Below are 17593 nucleotides of genomic sequence, written 5' to 3'. Positions count from 1 at the left end.
TTACAGCTTTCCCTAGATCTCTATAACTCCTCTTGGAAATCTCTAGAGATACCTGTGGATATCTTCAGCTCACCTTGAATCACTTTAGTTCCCATTGGATATCTTCAGGAACTCTACAACTCCTTTTGGATATCTACAGCTCCCTAATATTAAGAGCAAGATTCTATTATGTCCCCCTAATTCTTATCAAAAACAGCATAAATAATAACTTTTTGTTCAATTGTCCGGAAAAGAAATGTTATTGAGTGTACAGTTGCACTTCGATTATGGTGTTGTTGTTACTTCTGTTTCGATACAGTCGAAATATTTTTTTCGTTCTTTTAAATTTATGTCGTTCCCGAAATTAGTATCGCAGAAATTCTATAATTTAATTAGTTTCAAATAGCCTAGTTTTTGCAGTAATTAGTTTTGCTTATTAATTTAAATGTCATTAGTTTTATGGTTGTTTTAACTCAATTTTTAAAGGCTCATATTTTGTGTGCCTTGATGTTTAAATCACTTGACTTGTTAATTACCTTCTTTTACTGCTTAGTCCTGACAAATTAACAGGTCTTTAAGTTTTATGATCCCAAATTCCTTGTTATAATTTTCAAATGAATGCATTTCAATCGTGTGCAAAGTTTCTTGAACCTGCTTGTTAAGAATTGCTGTTGATTTTTAGAGTTCGTTGCTCGACGGGTAAAAATATTCTCATGCATGTGGCACGGCGATTGAATTTGATGAGAATGTCTGTAAAATCTTGATTTTTGATTCGTGTAGTCTGTGAATAGAACTGCCATTTTGCAGATCAATTGTCTACATTCCCAAAATAACGTTTTAATCCCAGGTCCTTGATATTTTACAAAATCTCAAATGAAAGGCATTTGACCGCTCCACAACTAATCCTCCTCAGATCAATTTTCAAACCTGATCATTTTACAGTAAAAAGTTCATTGCATTGCTTTCACAAAATCCAATGAGACATCATGGCGCCATCTCTAAGGCACGATAACTTTACGTCACGGCAGTCAAACAAGTTAGCTCTTGGCGAGAAGTTCCGTGACATTTGCCCAGAAGCGAATACAATATCATTGAGTGGTATATGATGAAGCCAATTTGGCATTGTTTATATTGAAATACCGAGGTTTTATGCGAGAACTTGAACCCACAGAGTTGAATTTGATACACAAAAAAAAAAAAACAATTTGAGTATAATCTGGCATTAATTTATTCGTTAATTAAAATGATCTTGTTTATTTAAGGATGAAGCAACAAAAAAATTATCAAAAAATATTCTCAAATTTCTTTGTCGCTATTTGTTTTGAAAGTTTTTTTATATATATATTTAAACATCCGAGGTCATTGAGCTTTCCGTCCATGAAGTTGATTAGCATAAAAATCAAATTTTCATCAGACTTCATTCCATACATACATACACGTGGAAATGATTTTAATATCATTTATATTCAAAGATGCAATGAACAAAGTCTAATCGATTGCGATTTGCAATAACTTAAATAGCTTTAAAATGTGGTCCAACCATAGAAGTACGTCAAACACCACGAATAGTTTACTGTTTATTCGAAATTATGGCATTTCAATTAATAAAGAATAGTAAAAAGCTTTAATGCATAATCGATATAAATGATAATAAATATTGTATTATGAATGCAAATGTTATGCAATACACAAACTCCTTGAAAACGTGATGATGACGCTGATCATTGAAGAAGTAAATAAGTATGAAATGTCAGCTTTTATGTCATATGGCGGCGCATTTTTAATGGATTAATTGTTTGTTGTGTCGGTGAGGAACAAGTTTATTGACATTTTGCAAGTTTTTGAAGGAAATTTGAATGCAAATTTGTCAGACATTTCTTCTGTCTTTGATGCTGTTCTGATTGCTGTTTTATCAAATTTAAATGATTTAACTCATTAATTTCTATAGAAATAGCAGATATGATGTTTATTCTTCGAAATTCAATTCAAAAGTTAATGTTTACAGTGAAAAGGGTAAACAACTATTAAGGGTAAATCAACTTTGCTAAGAAAAATGAACACTTAGAATTTTCAGATAAAAAATGACCGTTACAGCAATTTTTTAATTCAAAATGACTTCATAAAGAATATTTTGATTATTTCTACTCCAGTAACTCCTCAAAAACATCAATTAAAGCCATAAAAATTCCGCAATGCACCCAAATCATCCAACCCACAACACCGTCAATTCTCAGCCAAAAGCTCATTTTAAATAAACATAAAAAATGCAATAAAAAAATCACAAAATCCATTAAGCGGAAATCAAATACATTTGTAAATGTGAATTGGAGAATCATGTCGTATTTCCTTTGGAATTAATTTGAAGTAACTAAAAGAATTAAAAATAATCAATCTGCTGACGTTAACACGATGCAAAGTCACCGAAAAATACAAAAAAAAAATACTTCTTTAGTGTATAATTAAATGTCGTTTCGTTCAGCATCGTGGCCTTGGGGAGTCTTTTGACCCGATTATTATGCTGAATGTATATATATATTTTTTTCTTTTATTTTGAATTCTCAAAATGCATACTTTTTCGTACATGCGAATGCCTCAAAGAGTAATAATAATAAACACACAAAAAAAAAGTTTATTATTTTGTAATTAAATATTGTAACACTGTTGTTATACGAATAAATTATTTATGCTTCATTTTTGCTTTGATCATCAACACGTGTTTCTTTTAATTTTATACAATTGTATCATTTGTAAAGAAAAAAATATAAAACAACTTAAATTATTAGGTGAGCGGGCGAATCTACTACTTGTAGTAAATTGAAAATATATATTCAATATGCATTCATTTAAAAATAAAACAATTAACACGTGATGAATTGACTTAAACGTTTTTTTTTGTAAATTTTGGGTACAAAGGTTGGAACTGAAGTGTTTGATGCTTATTTTGTCAGAAGCTATTTGCTTATTTTACTCTTTTTTTTTTCATTTGATTGAGTAACAAGCACTTTACATTGCATTATTAACGCAAATATTTAATGTAGGTGTTAGAATTTGAATGTCTTTATTGCAAATCACATCTGTTTAAGTATTGTTAATGAGACTTTGAATAATTATGCAAGTCACGAATAAAGGAGGGAATTCACGCGGATTCTTTGTTCTAATTACAAATGATCTGGGAATGTAGATATTGAACTATGAACAGGGAGAATGCAGCTTTTAATAAGGAACTTTGAGATTTGAGCTTAATTTGAGCTGATTGTGAGCTTTAATCCTGTTTATACTAAATGTAGAACGTTTAAGGGGCCTAAGAAAGGGTTCATCCAATGTCATCAGTGGAAATGGAATCCACTGTAAAACTGAATCAGCCATGAAACTGGAACTAGACATGCACATCGTGCTACATGGATGAAACGAGGCACTGCTGAGACTATATTTTCGGAAAACACATGCCTTAAGGATTAACAAGCAATCGCCCTTAAGAAGCTAATTCAAGATTAAGTGTACAGGAAGTTGTTTTGTGTATGGAAACCTCCCAAGGGAGGTCAACAACTAATGACTAGGCATTAGAGAGCTTTTTCGTCATGTTGAAGTTTTTAGTGTCGCACGACAACGTTATGGTGTCATTTAGTGTCGCTGTAATGTTGTGTCGCTCTAGTCCTAGTGTATCTTGCAACAGATACACATGTAATACATTAACTAAAGACTTCAATGCTTCACCTGCACATAAACCAATCTAAATTGAAGACTGTAAACAACGTGACTTCAATTAAGCCTGACCAATAATTGAACCCCAGACCTCTAACATCTATTACGACTTAAACAACTGCTACAATTTTCTCGACTATTTTGGATGGAAGCTATGATGAACACATAATATTTTACGTGTTGTCTCTAACTCTTACTAACTGTGTAGATGGAAATATTCGCTTAGATGTGTGATTATGAAAATTAATATTTATATACAGCATTTCAAATCAAATATCTACGACATGCATACATTAAATATATAAAAAAAAAAGCTGTTCAATGTAAATTTTTTCCGTTCATTAAACCCATTTAGACGGGTGGTCTATAAAAAAAATATCAGCAAAACTGGCTACGGATTTAACATTTCAAATGGAATACAAATCGTATGTATTTGCTGAAACGTAATCATTTTTATTTAATTTCATTACAAAAGGGCTGGAAACTAAAGGAATATGAATTTTGGTAGGACGTGATCATAGTCAGGTGCGATTTTTTTCACTTAATATTCATAAAATTTTTTGCTGATGTTGCAAAAACTTAATTATTTTACTACTTGATCTACAGTTTGAGATAATTGGATGTTGTATGTAGCATGTATGCATATATAACATTTTTAGATGGCGAGCCCCCATGACTTTCCATCATAAACTATGTATGTAAATTTCAATGAATTTCTGAACATTTTCACCGGTTTTATTTACCTTTCTTCTTCTTCTTCTTCATCTTCGGGTTTCCAGCTAAATCTAGATAAATAGACAGATGAATGAAACTTAATATAAATATTATGCGCTTGCATTTGTTTAAGCTTGGGAATTCAAAATGTCTACAAGATCTTCTCAACTGAGCCATTCATCAGCTTCAAATTATGAATCATTTTGACAATCTGTTGGAGGCTCGAGTTTCCTATGTAATGCTGCTTCTATGATTCTTTTTGGAAACTACGAAGATATTTTTTAGATCACTGCAATGGTTTAATTTGGCATTTTGTCAAGCTTTGGAGAATCCTGGAGGAATCCTTGATGGCTTAGTGATAAGAGTTTGTGATTGGAAATCATAAGGGCGCTGGTTCGATTCCCATTCGTGACAAGATGTTGGTATGTTAACTTTGTTCTGCTAAATGTGCACTTTATGGTCCTTAAGAGTCAATTTCAGTTCTAAACGGGAGTGGATCATCTGGCAGAAACTATGGATTCCATGGATTTTGTTGAATTTGTGGAATCCATGGAAAAATTTATGGAAATCATGGAATTTATGGATTTTTTGATGGAATCAATGGATTCCATGGAAATTATGGATTAATTCGTGGAATCAATAGATTCTATGGATTTTTCCATGGAATCCATAGAATCTATGGATTAATTTATGGAATTTGTTGATCTTATGGAATCCATTGAATCTATGGAATCCATGGATTATGGAATAAATGGAACTATCTTCTAAAAACTCTAAATTTTTCATGCTTTTTTAAATATTTTACTGTAATTTTTCCTTTTACAAATAAGTCCGAAATAAGTGATGGGCGCATAAAATTTTAAAACGCTCACCATAATTTTTCCTTGTACAAACAATCCGAAAAATTTGATCAACATTAGAATAGATAGTAATTTTTCCATTTTTGATAATGTAAACGCAGAATTTTGCAGAAATTTTAAAGTAATTCTATAAATTCTATGAGTAAAAATCATTAGAAAAGGGTAAATATGATTTAAAGATTCTATTTTAGAGTATTTTCAATGATTAGTTCAATATTTGACACAATCCATGGATTCTATAGATTCAATGGATTCCTCAAATTCCATAGGATCAACGTATTCTATAAATTAATCCATAGATTCTATGGATTCCATGAAAAAATCCATAGAATCCATGGATTCTACGAACTAATCCATAATTTCCATGGATTCCATTGATTCCATCAAAAAATCCATAAATTCCATGATTTCCATAAATTTTTCCATGGATTCCATAAATTCAACAAAATCCATGGAATCCATAGTTTCTGCCAGATGATCCGGACTCGTTCTAAACAGAGTCCACATCAAGACACAAATTGTAATCCAGAAAGAGGATCTTCTTGGTTGTCTCCTAATCGATTCCATATAGATGCCTATGCGATGATTGAGAAGATAGAGCTCATTAGTGATGAGTGACTCATCAGTAGAATTTCATGATAAAAGTTGTATATAGCAGTATGCAGGACCAATTTTTCAAGTGTTCAAGGATTGAATATTCCATATCTTTGTCCATAAGATTCAGTAGCTTGATTTTAGAGCAATGGCAAAAAAATGAAGTATCAATCTCTAAAGTTGCATTTCTAAAAAGGCACAGAACTCTATTCCATTCAAAACAGAACATAAATCCACACAAGCGATAAAGTTGCAAATGGTTCGCCGGGGCAATTAATTTACTTCCCAATTTCCAGTTAACCTTCCACCAACATTCATCGAATTTTTTATATTTTATTGCCTTCTTTATTTTATTATTTGTGAGAGAACGGAAATTCCAAGGTTGTTTGAATTTCGCACGAAAAAGAAGTGAGGTAAGGTTAAAGATAAGAAGATGTTGCATGCATTCTAAAAATGTGTGCGCATGTAGCCATAGCAATAAGACCAAAAATAATTTTTATTTTCTTTCTGATTCTTTTCCATTTTTTCTTCATTTCTTTCTAAGTATCGTGAATCATCCGTCTCTTTCTTGTTATTGCTTTTTTGCTTTGCTGTTTTTTATTTTTTTAAATCAAATTTCGATTTCAAATAAATATCTTAAAAGTGAAATCACATTCTGGAAAGAATGAAGAAGACATGGGATTGGGATGATTCAGACATTTTTTACGTTACATTTACGAGAATTTTTTTTATTTTTTATTATTATAGTTCGATAGTGTCTGTTGCGCGTGCTGAACATTCTGAACTCTCATCGAGCAATAAAATTAAATTATTGGCGCTTTTTTATGAGCTTTTTGTTTAGATTCAATTGTGGTTTTAGAATTTTGTCTGAGATTTTAGATTTGATTTGGAGAAATATTGAAATTTTATGGATTTAAGGATGATTCTTAAGATTAAGAACGGAAATATCTAATATTTTTGAAGCATCAATGAATAGTATGAGTTTAATTAAAGAAATTGAAATGTTTTTGATAAATTTCAGTATTCATATGGCAGTTTAGAAATCCTGAATAACACAAGTCTGTTAATCTTTCCAAAATGAATACTCTAGGCAGACGTGACCATGACTTGGTGGCGAACTCGATTTGAGTTCAATACGTTAAAAACAATTCGGTTTAAATTTGAAAACTTTGCATAGCCATGTTGCCCTGAGGCCAGATTTTTGGACGATCAATCAATTTGTGCTGTTCTGAATTTAAAACCTATAATTATGGCAATAAAAAGCTTTTACAATTTACCAGGAGTCGAAAGGGTTGATCCTTTGTTATTAATGAATAATCTTGATCATATTGAGGTTAGGATGAATTTTTAAGGCACAATCTTCTTCTAAAATGTGATTTTAAATAAGTTTTTTGAGAAGTTTGTCCAATTTCATTTGAAGTCAGCCTAACCAAACCACTAAAACATATTTGAATCCGAATTTCAAGAATAAGGCTTCAATGAACCCTCCTCGCAGAAACTACGATTCATCCTTTTAGATTGAAATATAAAAAAAATCAATTTCTCATCAATTCAAATTAAATACAATAAATCTATTGAACCCTTTCAATCAGGCAAGTGTGAAGGAACTTTGTTCGCATGCAAATTCCACGAGATCATCATTTCATCAATGCGTTCTAATCAAAATAAAATAAAAATTCTACACAATTTAAATATTTACACAAAGAAATATAAATAAACTTTATAAACAGGAACAAAAGTATTTATTAGCTCCAATGACGAATGTAATAAATGCGATCGTTCGCAAGTTTAGAGTTTAACATGCGAGTATTCTGAAATGTATTTTAATAATATGTAATGTGATGAATATGAAATATTAAATCAGATAAAGTAATTAATAAGAATTGTGTCAAATTAAAAAACTAAATTACGATTTGATTTTTTAATATTTTGAACAAATAACTTTTTTTATTTTTTAATCTTAGCTTAAAATTATTAATTAATTATCATTATAATCATGAATACAGATTTTTCTTATAAAGCAGCATGTAGTAATTACAGAAAATCATTAAATTAAATCAGAAAAGTTAAGTTTTTTTAATGCAAGAATTATCTTAAATTAGACGAATTAATGAAAATAATTAAAAAATAATGAATGAACACATTTTAAAGGTGGATGCGACTTGTCTTTTTTGTTATCTTTACTATTTTTTCTGAAAATTCAGAAAAGTTTTAAAAGGCAAATCGAAAGCAATCTTTTTTGCATTTTCAATTATTTTATGGCTCCTCAAAATTACACATTTCTTCTTATTTCCCATTTATAATTTATGAGAAATTTAATATCTTTGTAATTTCCTTAAATTTTAAGTTCAATCGTAATTGAGAATTATTTTGTAACTTTTTTAAATTAATTTTTTCGGATCTTTTCATTTGATAAACAAGAAATTGTAATAAATTGTCGATTCTAGTACTTTTTTGGATGAAAATTTAGATACTAGATTTGCTAGATTTTTGAAAAGTTATTGAATTTAGTACTCTTTAGATTTTAGTAATCTTTTTACAAATTTAGTACTAGATTTTGAATAGTTTAATTTTAATTTTGAGAAAATTTAGAACTAAATCAAAAGTTATTTCGTATTTCATTTCAAAAATGTGCCAGATTTTAAATTTTTGAATTATTCTTAAAATTAAAGACCAAATTTTCAATTTAATTAATTTTAAAAAATCTAGTACTTAGTAGTAATTTAGAACCTTTAAAATTTAGTACTTAAATATTAGTGCCAAATTCTCATCCAACTCAATCTACTACAACTAAAGTCATAATTTGCATAACAAAGCTATTCTTGTACTTTAATTCTGTCATATTATTATCTGGTACTCCATTGGAGACAAAATTTATTTATTAGAATTTTAACATTCTAGTTCCTTGACTTTTGTATTATTTTTTTTTCGAATCAAGTTCAAACCACAATGAACTTACAAATTATTGACTTGTGAGTACATTTTTAATAATTAAATGCACTAATATCACTACAATTTATCGTTTAGATCTCGACAAAATTCTAGTAGGTGACAAAATATCCTTTAATTTCTCAATTGATTAACCTTGATAATTTCTCATTCGAATTTATTACATCCGAAAATATTTTCATCACAGCTTTTTATGTATGGGAAAAATTTGCATTCTGACTTTTAATAACAATATTTTTTGGTGAAATGAAAAATTATCAAGAGCAGAGTTTATAGTAATATCATAAGACAAATATAATAATAATTATAGTAATTGTAAAGCATAATCCAAGTATTGAATGTATAGAAAATTGAGAGATCAATTTTAAATTATTCACTTGGTCAGCGTGTCTTAATATTTTAAATTTGTACGTTTTTTCATCTTTAGAATAATTTGTAAATGTTTTTATGACTTACAATACGGTTTTTGCTTCAAAGACTTAATTCTTAACAAACAAATGTATTAATTTTAAAAAAAATGTTGAATTCTTGTGGGATAAAGTATGCAAAACCGCGCTCCTGAAGCATAGGAACTTCATAAATATGAATGTTTTGTGTGATATTTCTTTGTTGTGCTTGTGTTTAATTTGATCCAAACGGCCTCAATGGAGTTTGATCGTCTGTCGTAATTGGATCTAATGGTCTCTCTTTTAAGCATACCATAAAATTGTCTGGATGAATTGTTACACCTGGATTACCATTAAGACTCGGCTCAACACTTCCTTTCGGCAGTGCAATGTCGAAACAATGCATAATCGATGAGAAGAATAAGAATAATTCCATACGTGCAAGAACATCGCCGAGACACATTCGTCGTCCAACACCAAATGGAATGAAAAAGTCAGGCTTTTGAACTTTGCCTTCATGGTTTAAGAATCGAGTTGGATTAAAGTCATTTGGATTCTTCCATAATTCTGGGTTCATGTGAACACTGTTGAGTAAGAAAAAGAAGAAATTGCATTGTAAGTAAATTGTGCTTATAAATTCAGCTAAATCAGCTATAATAAGTCAATCAGACGAAATCAAAACAAACATAAAGTAATAAAGCTTACCTATTAATGAGTGGAACAACATGTGCACCAGCCGGTATTTTATATCCATTCAATTCCTCATCACTGTAAAGAAAAAGAGAATCATTAATGAAACGTGTACGTGCATCTACAAAAGAATTAAATGCGCGAATGTACGAAAAAAAAGAACAAATTTTTTTCGGTTCATTTCCAAACAAATATTCAAAGTCAAATAAGTCGTTGAACATTGCGACTAGCATTTCATTATTCATATTACAGGTTTTTAGACTTTAAGAATGCGATAAAAATAAAAAAATATGTAAAAAGAATCTAACGACAACTCATATGTTCGATACCCGAGTTCAACGTCCCAATGATGTCTTCTTCATGTTCAAAAACCTCATCCAGACTTTAAAAGTGCTTTCACTTTCACTGACCAGTTTCTTTTCTTTCTTTCTTTTATTTTCATGAATATATACTCTTTTTTCTTTCCTTCATTTATAAGAAAAGAAGGAATACGAAGAAGAATAAAAAAAAAAGAATCTTTGCGTTGTATGTCAAAGAATATTTACAAAAACTCCCGTTACTTCCCTCGGCCGTAAGAAGAAAAAGCGATAAAAGCTTTACGATGGAAAAAAAAATTATATGTGCACAATTCGTTACGACTTTAAATAATAAAAAAAAAGTAGAAAAAAAAAGTCATGAGAGTAAAGGCACATATATTTAGCGCGTTGCAAATTGCACGTTCGATACATATTAATGTGTAAATTTATTTCTTCCATACACCTATTGAATTTGAAATTGCTTAGAATTGTGTATGAGATAGGAAGCTTTTGTCAATGATTTTTTTTTTGTTTTTACGATTAGAACTGGCAGTGCATTGTTAGCAAATGTTCTGTACGTTATGCAATTTGTTGTGGATAATCGTGCACGAGTGTATTATGCCTTATCGTTCATTATGTACTGGCTGTTGACGAGACTATGAGTTGTTGGCGAAAATTTGATGGATTTTTTGATAACAAGTTTCAAGGGATTAGAACTTTCGAATTGAATTGGTTTTGAAATGAATTTTTGAAAATTGTTGATCAAAAATTCAAAATTTTGTAAAAAATTCAAATTTTTGAAAACCGTTTGTCAAAAATTTCAAGTTTTTGGAAACCATGACCAAAAATTCAGAGCCCCCAAAAATATTCTTTACCTCACAAAAAATTCCCATGCAATTCTATCCAAGCAAGCAATAAATTTTGCAAGCATATCTTCAACATTTTACATGGGGATTATTTCAACTTAACAAAAAATACAAGACTCAATTGTCATGAGTCATGAGAAAAATACAAAAAAAAAGAAGTGTCTAAGAACAAGAACTTGACGTAAGTTATTTGATATAACATTGCAATCTATACAAAGGAAACAAATCTTTTTTTGTTCATGCAACGAAATACGAAGCTCAAGTTGAAATAACCTTGAATATTTGAGTGTATTAGAAATGTATTAAAAATGTGCACTAGCATTTAGTGATATATAAGATTCGCATGTATATACAATGAAATAAAATGTTTACTTACACTAAAGGTGAGTGAGTCGTTGCAAGCGGCACAATTGAAGAAATTCTCAATACCTCATAAATTGTACTTTCGGTGTGGGGTAAATACTGTAAGTCTGAATATTTTGGCATACGTTGACGTCCAATGACACTATCTAATTCATCTTGAACTTGCTTTTTGGCATTGGGATTACGTAACATATATACAATCAACCATAAAAGCGTTGTCTTAATTGTTTCCATACCAGCTGAGAATAAGTCGCCCATAACTTGCATAATTTGCTCATCATGTTCACGTCCGTTAAACAGTTTATCTTCAGTGCCACTTTCTTTTGCAATCTCAATTTCCAACAAGTAGAAATCAACTAAATCACGAATATTGTTACGATCAAATGTCCTTCGGTGTTCATCAATAACTTCACGGTAAAATTCAAACATCTCTTTGCGATTATCGGCAATTTGACTTTTAGCTGCTTGAAATGTTGGCAAATATTTTGTCATTGGTATGTAATCACTAAATTGAATCTTTCCAAATAATCGCATGCCTTCTTCAATCATCGTATTAAATCTGATGAATTTTGGATCATTACGTGTGAAACGTACAGACATGAGAAGATTGCATACGACGTTACTAACTGACACAGCAAAATAAGGCTCTAAATCGAGTGGTGTTTTGGTATCATTCTTTAATTGACTGAGAAGATCGCTTATTTCACTCTGGATGGGAGAAAAATGATGGATATTTGTTTAGTTTTATGAATTTGAGATTCAAATTTTTGAAAACTGTTATAATTTGAAATTTTGAAAGCCGTTAAATTTTGAAAGTCGATAAAATTCAAAATTTAATAAGCCGTTAAAATTTGAAATCACTTTTTAAGGTAAAACAAAAGAGAAATCAACTTACAGTTATCATATTTTGTAGCTTATTATTAGTATTGCTGAAATGTGTCATTCCAAAGCGTCTCAACTTTTCATGCAAGAAACGTCTTTGATCCTTCCATAAAGGTCCTTCAGCATTTATCACACCTAGTTTTTTTGAATAAAAAAAGAAGAAAAAATTTGTTAATGACTTTTGAAATTCATTCAAATGATATATATTTCGGTCATAAAGTGATGCGTGCAAACGATGAAGATTTAAGAGAAAAAAAAAAAGAAAAAAATGATCCACTAAGACATTCGTTGAAGAGAGAAGAAATATCATTAATGTTGAATGGAAGAAAGATTTCGTAACCTACAGTTTTTATATATATAAAAGTTATATATATGAATTTATATATTTTCTTCTCAAGACTTGCAAATAAAAAAGTGTGTAAAATTGAGGGCATTTTTTGATGTATTTTATATATACAACAATTTCAAAGGTGTACTATGCGGAGAATATAGTATAGCGAGTGAGCGAGAGAGACACAAAACTTGTATCTTAGTTTTTTTTTTACCGGTACGATTGAATGAAAATTTTTTACTTCTTCTTATTTCATATTCCTATATCTCTTAATCATTCACATCTCACTTTAGACACATTAAATATATGCAATGGCATTAAATGAGTCTTCGTCTTACCTGCTCCATTCAACACTGCACATCATTATCATCATCATCAAATATTTTTGGGAAAAAAGAAGAAAAAAATAAAGAAAAAAAAAATTATTTTTATGAATTTATTTAAAAAAAGCTTTTTTTGCAGTCTCACCTTCATAAAGCGGTGTCTTTGGCCTTCCAGTCATGGACTCTTTTTTAAAAATCTCACGAATCAATTTATAATCACTTATCACAACATACAACTGTTGTCCTAATTTGCAACTGAACAATGGACCATAAGTCGTAGCCAAATTCATCAATGATTTATGTTTCTCATGGCCTATAAATCTTAATATACCGAATGGCCATATGCCCAATGGTCCGGGCGGTAATTTTGATATCTCTACAATATTTTTAACAACATACTGTAGGATTGATACCACAAGTAATGCACAACAAAATACTATTAATGACTTTTGTATATCATGCTCAAATTCTTTTTTAAGAATGTTAAAAATATATGAATTTTGTAACATTTTGAATTTATTTTTTTTTTAAATTTATTTGTCAAAGTTTATTATTTTTCAAGTCTTTTTCTAGGCATAAATCTCTGCCTTAAGAATATTAAAATATCTTTGTATTTATCACTTTTTTTGTCATTCACAAAAATTTTTTCATTAATTTCACAAATTTAAAATTTTACACTTTTTTTTAAATTTTTTTTTTTTATAATTTTGTGTAAAGTCAAAAAATATTTTTTAAATATTTTTAAATTTTTATTGTGTGTGTTTTAAGAATCTTAAGACACTTTTCTCGGTGAAATACGAAAAACTAATGACTATGTCAAGACTTTGTTGTCCTGTTTTTATATAGCCGGCATAAAAGCAAAAAATTGTATTAGGAGGGGAGACTCAATGAGCCAAAAGAGAGCGTGTCTCATGCAAGTGTGTGCGATTGAATGAAAATGCACTACAGTGAAGCGCGCAAACTTGTCTTTAATGTCTCTTTTCGAGAATTCGTCGTGAGGATTTACTGAAATTTTGTGTAATTTCAATAATTCGTAATGTTCGGTACTCAACTTTTGCATTTTCGTGCAGAAAATCTCAACTTAACAATCGTAAATAATAAATTGAGAACATATCGCGTACGGTCATTGTTGTATGTATGTGTGGATGTTGTAAAGTTAATGAGAGAGACTGTTGAGAGGCAGAGAAATATATGAGATCCTACAAAAAAATAAAAGCTTTTTTCCACATATGTGAATGTGTGTATTTTTATATCTATAATATTGTACATATCTATATAACATGAAAGCTTTTCTGATTTATATGATCGTAAACTATCCACGATTATTGTCCTTGCATAATATATCCATATAGACATCATCTTCTTAAGAATCTTACTAAAATATAAATTCCTTCTGTAACTTTATATTATACGATCTTAAATATTAAAAAAAAATTGCTTAACTCGTGAATGAATGACTCAATCAAATCAGCCGACCGACTGAAGACACTCGAGCCGATGGTATTTTTTTTTTCGGACTCTTTCTTGAATGTGCGTAACAATTTCTAACTTTTGTATATACACCTTTTTTTCATTTCTGCTGTTACTCTTGCCCCGTTGTACATAATATACGCATTCGTACTTCTTTTTTTTATGAATACGCATAAATTCGGCATTAAATAAAAAAAAAAGTTTTTGAACATGTTTCTTCTTCTTTTCTTCTCTTTCAATCTTTTTTTTTGTGTAATGTCGGTTCCATTCAACAAGATGTGAAGTGGAAATATATATTTTTTTTTTTCATCGCTTAGATATACGCGTAGCCTTTTCTGTTTAGAGAGGGAAGCTGTTGCAATTTTTTTTTTAGTTTTATGTTTGCTATGATTTCCAAAGTTTTTAGCGTTTCTGTCGCGACTTTCTATCGAGGGAGAGGTCGTTGATTTTTTAGATTGTTGAATTGTTATTTTATATCCAAATGACTAATTGATTATAACTCTTTTTTTGAATTTCAAATACCTTTTTTGTTGCTAAGTGTTAGTCGATGTTGAGTTTCTCTTGTTGAAATTGATTTATTTGATGATTTGTAGCTTGTTATGCTTTGTTGTGGATTCTATTGGATGTGAACTGTGCATTTGTATCTGTAGAATCATCTTCAATGTCTCAAGCCTGCAAAAAAAACTGTAAAAATATCCAAATTAAGTCAATCGGAGCAAACTTTGTGCTCATCTCAAAGCCATATTTTTGCATTAATCAGCTGATTTGCTGACTCACACTTGATATCCGAATAGCAATCACCAATATTAGCATTATTTAATGATGGATATTTCGTGAAATCTTTCAAATATACACGTGATTATTAGTTATTGTAATTTTCATAACTCTTACATTCGCGTGTGTTACAAAAGTCACAAAAATAAAAATTAAAAAGTTGTTTGAGCAGTAACTCTACCCTTTTACGAGGTTACTAACTGCCGAAAAAATACGCATTGCGAAATGTTGATCTTTGTCAAATAAAATAGGAAAGTGTCAAGGCTTGAAATGGTTAGATAAGGATTTTGGTCGCTAAAAAATTTGTGGAAGTTCCTTTATAATGCCTTTTTTCCGTGATTCACACAAAAAAGAGTTAATTTAAAAATCAATAAATCTAATAATTAAAGCTATTAATCTGAAATAACCTTTTTTACGAGGCATATGTGATTGTTTTTTCTTTTTTCTACTTTATTATTATTTACAATTAGTCAGCTTTCAGATAAGGAAATTTGTGTGAAAAATTCTGTAGTTAAGTGCAACCTAAGCAAGGAAAAAAAGTGAAAATATGAGTGTAATGAACTCAAAATAGTATAAAATAACATCTGAATGGGGATAGAAGGAGCCGATTTGCGAGATTATTGATTTGAAGTGCTCATTAGGCGACTATTCAACTCGATCTAGGTCAGTGTTGCTCAAACTTTGCTCTGCGGCACAGATGTGTAGTTTGAAGGCCTGCTAAGTCGCAAGATCCATGACAGCAAGCCTTATCTACACTAGACATGCAATTCAGTGTATCAAGCTTAAAACAGTTTGAGAAGCCCTGGCCTAGTGGCTGCGATTAGATGAAATATATGATCTTACTTTAAACAGCTTACACATGCAAATATGTTGTGCAAGCTTGAAGCAATTTGAGACATTTTTGGATCAGGTTTCAAAAACTATTATTATTTCAAATCAAAACAGACTTTTTGAAGATATTTGAACCATAAAAAGCCGTTAAATTGCCTACCCTTTTGCACGGCCAGTTTCCTAGTGTACTTGATGAGGATTACAAATGGCACTGAATGTCATTAACGTCTAACATGATTTAATCAATTATTATAAATAATTGAAATCAAAACATTGATTAACGTCATGAAGAACCTTCTGTTCTCCTCAGTAACGCCGATTGTAATCAGATGTATCAATCACAAATGTTCAAGTGATAATATTTTGACAAGTTAATTTATAAATAGTTACTATTTTTCCTCGACGATCTCAAAAGTTTAATGACACTCTAGAATGCAGCTTGTTGATGATTTTGTGGTTTTCATACTTTAGGCACGTTTAATCAACATTTCAAAAAAAAAAAATATTCCATGTGAAAATATAGAATAAAAATTTGCATTCCATAGCGCATCGTAAAAATATTTTGTTTTAATTCTCGTCTTTCTTCTTGTTCTAGAAAAGTCGCACAACGAGAAAGAATTTTTTCGGATATTTTTTTTTTCTATTGATATTATACTATTTGTTTACCACATTCAGTCGACTAATGCTATAATTTATAATTCTCACGAATAGTAAACGATGTACGATAAGAATCCCAAATGTCAAGAAAAAGAAAAACAATTCTTTAGAACTACTCAGATCTCAGATTCTCGAAAGAAAATCGAGTTGGAAAATCACATTTTCTTGACTTTAACTGTTGTAACGCATTTGTGGATGTAATGAATGTTGAAGTATTGACTATGATATGCATATCTTAGAGATTTATGCAGTTTTAATGTTGCAAAAATTTTCAAAAACTCAAATTGTAGAAAATTCTTGAAAATCAACAAATTTTGCTGTTCAGGATGTTTTGGGCATTTAAATCTAGTTTGTTATGATTTTGTAGACAGTTATAAACAATACTTACCTATTTAATCGCTCTTTAAACTAATTAAACTAATAAAAATTACATTTTCTAATATTTTCAATTCACAAATAAAAGCAACGACAACTTCAAGTTGTTTCGAAAAATTTAAACTTTCAAAAACCGTTGAATTATAATTACTGGTAAATACATTGAAAAATAGCAATTTTGGATTTAAAATCTCAATTTTCAATATTTGTCCAGCCTAAAAGTCAATTTATTACCAAAACAAAACATTTGACATTGAGAATCCATAACAACATGGACAAAGCATCATTAAAAAAACCAAATTATTCTCATGATGATGCGCTCAATAAAAAAATTAGAATTCTTTTTCATATTCAAGGTCAATAAACAAGAACGGAAAAAAAATTTTTTTGAGGGTAAAGGACCTCGCGTTATGCAAATTTGATTATTACTATTGAGATACAAAGAATGTGAATGAAATTTTTTTATTCTACGCAACAATAAAACATGTATTAATGAAAAACGTGTATAATGTAGATGGCTTTACACATGTGTGTACACATAAAGGGATGGA

The 17593-nt window shown here is 29.9% G+C and overlaps 1 protein-coding gene across 1 annotated transcript; it reads right to left on the bottom strand.

The window, feature by feature from the left end:
• Window positions 1–7761: 7761 nt before the first annotated feature.
• On the bottom strand, window positions 7762–13531 carry Cyp18a1 (Cytochrome P450 18a1). Its single transcript, XM_070634437.1, has 6 exons — window positions 13081–13531; window positions 12951–12965; window positions 12295–12416; window positions 11413–12107; window positions 9890–9952; window positions 7762–9768 (listed from the first exon to the last, which is right to left on the bottom strand). Exons 1-6 carry the CDS (start codon window positions 13442–13444, stop codon window positions 9420–9422), a joined length of 1608 nt encoding a protein of 535 aa, XP_070490538.1. The 5' UTR covers window positions 13445–13531; the 3' UTR covers window positions 7762–9419.
• Between the last annotated feature and the right edge of the window lie 4062 nt (window positions 13532–17593).

Source organism: Chironomus tepperi, unplaced genomic scaffold (assembly GCF_022539635.2).
Source record: "Chironomus tepperi strain 1889 unplaced genomic scaffold, CSIRO-AGI_Ctep_v1 contig_85, whole genome shotgun sequence".
Taxonomy (NCBI): domain Eukaryota; kingdom Metazoa; phylum Arthropoda; class Insecta; order Diptera; family Chironomidae; genus Chironomus; species Chironomus tepperi.
The sequence above is the reverse complement of the archived record's forward strand: the minus strand, read 5'-3'. Positions and strand labels throughout refer to the sequence as shown.